This window comes from Triticum dicoccoides, chromosome 1A, assembly GCF_002162155.2.
Source record: "Triticum dicoccoides isolate Atlit2015 ecotype Zavitan chromosome 1A, WEW_v2.0, whole genome shotgun sequence".
Taxonomy (NCBI): domain Eukaryota; kingdom Viridiplantae; phylum Streptophyta; class Magnoliopsida; order Poales; family Poaceae; genus Triticum; species Triticum dicoccoides.
The window spans coordinates 432,930,507-432,937,025 of NC_041380.1; the positions used below are offsets into that span (position 1 = coordinate 432,930,507).

General features: G+C 42.0%; 1 protein-coding gene across 2 annotated transcripts; it reads left to right on the forward strand.

The window, feature by feature from the left end:
* The first annotated feature begins 500 nt into the window (after positions 1 to 500).
* LOC119298795 lies at positions 501 to 3,465 on the forward strand. Of its 2 annotated transcripts, none has more exons than XM_037576187.1 (4): positions 501 to 629; positions 1,248 to 1,349; positions 2,195 to 2,296; positions 3,228 to 3,465. In XM_037576187.1, exons 1-4 carry the CDS (start codon positions 507 to 509, stop codon positions 3,237 to 3,239), a joined length of 339 nt encoding a protein of 112 aa, XP_037432084.1. In that variant the 5' UTR covers positions 501 to 506; the 3' UTR covers positions 3,240 to 3,465. The 2 variants fall into 2 exon arrangements, with proteins under 2 accessions (XP_037432084.1, XP_037432024.1); XM_037576127.1 differs by having other exon boundaries at positions 3,233 to 3,465.
* The last annotated feature ends 3,054 nt before the right edge of the window (positions 3,466 to 6,519 follow it).

The following is a 6,519-nucleotide window of genomic DNA, read 5'->3' on the forward strand; positions in this document are numbered from 1 at the left end:
GAAAAGGAATCCTGATATCTTAGCAGCAGAATTAACACTAGGACCAAGTGAGGACGCAGACGTTTTCTGTGAGACTGTGAGAGACACGCACGGGGTGGATGCATGCACACTATTCATTTTCCCTATAGAAGTCTATGGTTTTGCATTTTTGTACATCTCAAACCAAGCCGTATTTCATATCATAGGATAATTCTAGCTCGGAGACCATGGTCATGGTGTTGTTCGTACAGAAACCTTAGCCGACTTGCTTGTACAATTAACTTTTAAGATGTAATTTTCCATTAGTGAACATGGTAATTGGGAAACACTATATAATGATAAAGTAATTAAAGAATATATATTCTTTAGAAATAATTGAAGAATTGTTCATACATTAGACATGAGCCCATGCTGCTGGGGTATGTTCCATGCTCGACGCATTTGATTTTTTGAGGTTGTCTCGAAGTTTGTTAACGCGCAGGCAATGCCCCTGGACCCCATTCTCCACCCATCCGGCAGTGTGCTGGATGTCGTCCTCCTCGACACGGCCGTCCCCGAAGATCTCTCTTGGTCAGAGGAGGTGGAGCAGCAAGGCCTCCTATCCTCCAGCGCGTGGACCGACGGCTGCGTCCTCTTTCTCTCCTAGCGTGGTGAGCTTCCCCTCTACCCCCTACCCCAGATCTAGATGATACTTGCAATTGTGCAGCTATATATGAAACAAATCAGGTCTTGGTTCAGTTTTGTATGTGTCAATTTGATTAAACCTTGACTGAAACCAAAGCATCACGTTTTGATTAAACATTTACATGAGTTGTTATTCTATTCAAGTGGGTGAACTAAGCCATTTTTATTTAGTTTGCTCTCTACTATGCCAAAGCCATCATTGTGAGCTATCACTGCATTACATTTTCCCAGAATTACAAATTAGCCACGGACTTGATTTGTTATTTGGACCACTAGCCTTTTGGGCACCGGATTTATATTATTAGCCCAGTACTGCAAGAATTCCTAAGATTGACCTTTAGGCATCCCTACAACTAACCACATGCTAGAGGATTTGAGCTGGTACATACGAATCATCAACTCCAGTTCCATGTTTGTCATGACTTTAGTCTGAACCAAGCATATGTGCCTCTTAACTCCTCGTCCATAAATATCTGATGTTGACACTCTCCCAGGTCGGTTTCCATCATGTATATCATGATCAGAGACGTCTGCCTGTACATTGTTTGCAAGGATGAATATGATGAGCTTGCTTCCTGCTACAGATCCGACCTCTTCTGTCTTCGCCTGACCACGACCACAACGATGGCGAGGAGAAGGCTACGAGGAGGTGGACAACCTTCAGGCTACCGCACAAGATGACCAAGGTCCGCTCTACTCTGCTGATATCCCTCTCTCTAGCTTTGTAGAAACACTTGCTGGGTGCTTCCCTTGCCCTTGGCAATGTCAATGAATCACAGTGGTACTGTAGGCACCGAGGAAATTGTGGCATTTTGTTTAATTTGTTTATTCATTTGTTGCAGTCTGTGCACTGTTGTGGTGAAACTCTAGTGTTTCTGCAACCTACAAGTGCGTATGGGCACTGATTTCTAGAAGTATTTAAGTTGACATCTTTGTTGGTTTAGATAGTACAAAAATTTTGAAGGGTGGTTGATTTGCTTCTGTTTTTGAAATAGAGGTGACTATAGTTATGCATGAACAAGAATATGCTTGTAACTGGTGACAGATATGTTCTGCTGACCAGCTTTGCAGTTTGCCACATTGGTGATGGAAATGCCCCTAAATGATGATATCTTAGCAAGTGCTTTCTCCGATGTTTAACCTTGTTACACTTGTCCATAAGTACTACCGCTGATTTTGGTATATGAGCACTGGTGTTTTCTGCTTACAACAAGCTATGTATTGTACATGTGTCCATTTTACCTGTGTAAATAGTTTGTTTCATACCCAGTAACATGTTTCCTCATAATGAATTATTCATGCCATGTGAATCATTGCTGCTATCCTGCTACTAATGGATACAAGGACGAAATGCACAGTTTCCTGTCAAGTAGTGTTTGTTTGGTGACAGGATGCTGTTTCTTACTTCCAAGTATAATGCTCCTTTCATGTAGTGATGATACTACATCTATTTCATTCCATGTTTATGCCTCTTCCAGAAAATGTGCTGCACCTACAATAATCAATCTAACTTATCCATTTTATTTTATAGGCCTTCGAGTACAAGAGGCTGCTGCTTGACTATAACAGCGAACACGACCAACAAGTTCTGCCAGCGCGAGGCAAGCAACGACATGCTCGGATACCCCCACCTGTGAGTCGCGCTCCCCTTGCCCAGCCGCCCCTTCCCGCAAGTCTCTCTAGATTTGGGAGCACTGCTAGATCCTCTGCACTGGAAAGGATCATATATTCAGATGGTATGTTAGTTTCCGTGGTTTTTGATAGGCCCAGCATCTGTTGGCGTTAACCATTTCCTGTGTGGTTCTTCGTAGCCTTGTTGCTGTTGTTGACCCAAACCAGTTTGCGTGTGATTGCTGGTACCTATATGTTAGTATTGTTGCTGCCTACTATGAGCTTGAATGTCTTAGGCCCTGTTCGGAACAAAGGGTATTAAAACACAGGAATTTAAGAAACAGTAGGAATGGGAAAGGAGAAGCAGAGCAAAACTGCGGATCTAGAAACGTAGGAAAGCTTGAGAAAAACGAGTCCGGGTCGTTGCAAAAACACATAGGAGTCGACTTATGCATGAGCTGTGAAGTATAGATTAAAATATAATTTATTCGGCATGTAACGTACTAGCTGCTTTGGTCTCCAAGCTGCTGGCACACAAAGGTATATTTTATTAGGATGTACAGTGCAACTGTCAGCCTGCACTCATTGTTAGCTCTGGGCTGCTTCGCTCTTACACGAAGACACGAGCTCCGGTTGGATTTTTATTCTCCCGTGAAAGTCAGAGGAATCTGATGGTTGAAATCCTGCGTGCCGAACGCTAGTTCTTAGCAGATTTCCTCCGTTTTGGGTTCCTGTACCTTTTCTTTGAAATTCCTGTAAACCGAACAGGGCCTTAGTAGAACATCACCAGGTCAATGTGTTGCAGTCAAGTTTTGGAAGTTTTGCCATGCCATGCTTAGTGTTTACTGAACTGTGGCATTTGGAAATTTAGGTGTAATTTTTATTCTCTTGAATGGATATTTTTTATTTACAATCATTTAACTTCCACTATATCTTACTAATAATTTATGCAGATCAGCATCTAAAGTCGTCGAGTGGCTGCTGCTGTGAACGAAGATCAGAAGAAGCCTAGAGATGTGCACAATAGTTTTAGTTGATGTTGCCACCATGTTTTGGTGCGTGTGTATTTGTTTCCGATTGTATGTACACTTGATGGATCGTGCGGATGTGTATGAGCTGTTGTGAGTTTCATTGAGGGATTTCTGGATTTGATCATTTAAATGTGAGAATTATTGATTGTTTGCTGTTGAAATGTGTAAAATTGAAATATGTGAATGAAAAATACTGAATGTTCTATTGGATTGAATAATATTTGGGCTCTAAAAAGGCTATGGCCCAAACAACAGTGGACTGGAATATCGCGCATTTATGAAAAAAGGTATAAAAAGGCTTAACTAAATGGACCGTGAAATGGATGAGGCCTAGAAGTAAAAAGACCGAATTGTTGGGCTTGGCCCATGAAGCTGATAAAAAATTGATAGAAAAAATATATAAAAAGGCCGAATTGTTGGGCTAGGCCCATGTAGAAAATCGAATTGGACCGGGCTGAATCTTGTGCCACATCAGCTTGCCACGTTGGATGCCTACGTGGCCTGGAGAGGTTCCTAGTGACCAAAATGCCACATTGGACATATTTGGTCATAAACGTTTGCGACCATTCCAGAAGAAAGGTCGCTATAGTCAGTTTACGATGCCCAGTTTTGACCTTAGGTTTTTGGTCACAAAAAGGTCATAAATGGAAATTTGTGACCATTCAATGACCAATAGTGGTGGTCATAAGTTGACATATTTCTTGTAGTGATAGATAGTGTGTTGATGATGAACTCCTTGCTCTTGTGCTTCAAATGATACTCTCCCAACACTCAACTCTCTCTCACTGATTTGGATTTGGTGGAAAGATGATTTGAGTGGAAAGCAACTTGGAGAAGGCTAGAGATCAAGATTCATATGGTTGGAATGGAATATCTTGACCTCAACACATGAGTAGGTGGTTCTCTCTTAGAAAATGTATGATGGAAGTGTAGGCATGTTCTGATGGCTCTCCTCATGAATGAAGAGTGGGTGGAGGGGTATTTATAGCCTCCACACAAAATCTAACCATTACACACAAATTACTAAACTCGGTGGGACCGCATACTGAAACTCGGTTGGACCGATTTAGTGCAAAATGTGAACGTTGGGATTTTCGGTGGGACCGACATGTCAACACGGTGAGACCGATTTATTTAGGGTTAGTGCATAACATAATTTCGGTGAGACCGATTACACAAACTCGGTGGGACCGATTTTGGTAATAAGCTAACCAGAGAGTTGGTTAGGCAAACTTGATGGGACCGATTCGCTCATCTCGGTGAGACCGAAACGTTATGAAGGGGAAACAAAGAGTTTGCATTGCAAACTCAGTGGGACCGATCGCTCATTTCGGTTGGACCAAAACATTATGAAGGGAAACAGAGAGTTTGCAATCCCATCTCGGTGAGACCAAGATCCCTATCGGTGAGACCGAAAAGACTAGGGTTTTGTGGCAGTGGCTATGTCAACTGAACTTAGTGGCGCCGGATAGAAAGTTTCGGTGGGGCCGAGTTTGACTTTTGGTTTGGGACATATGTGGATATGAGAAAGTGGTTGAAGGTTTTGGAGCATATCACTAAGCATTTTGAGCAAGTAACCCATTAAGCAACACCTCATCCCCTTTTAATAGTACTGGCTTTTCCTATGGACTCAATGTGATCTTGGATCACTAAAATTAAAATGTAGAGTCTTGAGCTTTAGAGCTTGAGCCAATGTTTTGTCCTTAGCATTTTGAGGGGTCCACATTTCTAATCCATGCCATGCCAATCATTGAGCTTTCTTGAAATAATTATCTTGAAATAGTATTAGCTCAATGAGCTATATGTTGTTTGGAATTACCAAAACCACCCAGGGATAGTTGCACTTTCAGATTTCCTGAGGGTTTTCTCAATTTTCTCAAGAGAGTTTTGTTGTATATTAGCAATTTTCATCAGTTTAGCATGGTCATCCTCATCCGAAGAATATTGATCACTGGAGTGAACCTTGTGATGTTTGGTGGATACCTTTTCTTTCGAAGCCTTGGCCATGAAGCAGTAGGCATGAGATTCATTGTTGCTTGACTGGTTGGTGAAGAAGTTTGATGCAGGAGTGGAAGCACATGCGATACCAACCATGCCAAAATTAGAATCCTCGGCGGATTCATCAACTTCTTCGAAGTCAGATGATTCTTCTTCATTAGATCCATCTCCTTGCCGATGTATGCCTTGGCTTTGTGAGAGGTATTCTTGCGGTTGGAGGAGGAATTCGAAGGATTCCTTGAGGAAGATCTTGACGAAGACTTGGAGGTGGAGTTTTTTTTTGAAGAACTTCTTCATTTTCTTCTCAATTGGAATCATAGTTCTTGCTCTTGATTTTTCCTCGATAGTTTCCCGAATCATATCTTCCACTAGCACGGATTTCAGCTTCCCAAAGAGGGTAGTCCGATATGAAATGTCCTGGCTTTTTGCACTTGAAGCAGGTGTAATCTCCAGTTTGTTTTGATGAAGATTTTGAACCGCCATATTTGCTAGATCCTTTCTTCTAGAACTGGTTCTTCCTGTGAAGATGCTGGAATATTTTCATGATCAGTGCGAGATCTTTGTAGATCCTTTCTAGGTCACCAGAATCTAATTAGGCATTTCCTTTGGAGGAAGAATCAGCCATAGCTTTGAGAGCGTGACTTTTGCGATGACTTGAGCCACAGAGATCTCTCTTCTCTTCTTCTTGTTCCTCTGGGTGTTTAGCCTTTCCATGATATCAGCAGAATCGAGAACTTTGAAATCAGATCATTCCCTGATCATCAGAACAAGTGTGTCAAATGAACTGTCAACATATCGGAGCAATTTCTTCACAACTTCATGGTCAGTGTTGTCTTTGGCACAGAGACCTTGCAGCTCATTTGTGATGTCACTCAGACGATCGAAGGTTTGCTGATAGCTTTCATTTCCAATGCGCTTGAATCGGTTGAACTTTGCTCAAAGAGTATCAATGAGAGCTTATTCCTAACTTCAAGCACCCTCATTTATCTTCTCGAGAATGTCCCACAATTCTTTCACAGTTTCACACTAAGGATAGCGAAGAAATTGAGCACGAGAGAGATGGCCACCAATTTTATCTTTAGCTTGAGCGTCCATCTAAATGAGTTTCTTCTCGACATCAATGGGGGCCTGAGGTATTTCAACCATGAACCCAAACTGCACCATGTTCCACGTATCATCGTCAATGGCTCAGAGACGAATCTTCATCTTCTCCCTC

Coding starts and splice junctions, on each gene's coding strand:
- LOC119298795 (XM_037576127.1), top strand. CDS start 507: ATGTCGTCCTCCTCGACACGGCCGTCCCCGAAGATCTCTCTTGGTCAG. Junction 630..1,247: donor CCTCTTTCTCTCCTAGCGTG/GTGAGCTTCCCC, acceptor TTCCTGCTACAG/ATCCGACCTCTTCTGTCTTC. Junction 2,297..3,232: donor ATGCTCGGATACCCCCACCT/GTGAGTCGCGCT, acceptor TATGCAGATCAG/CATCTAAAGTCGTCGAGTGG.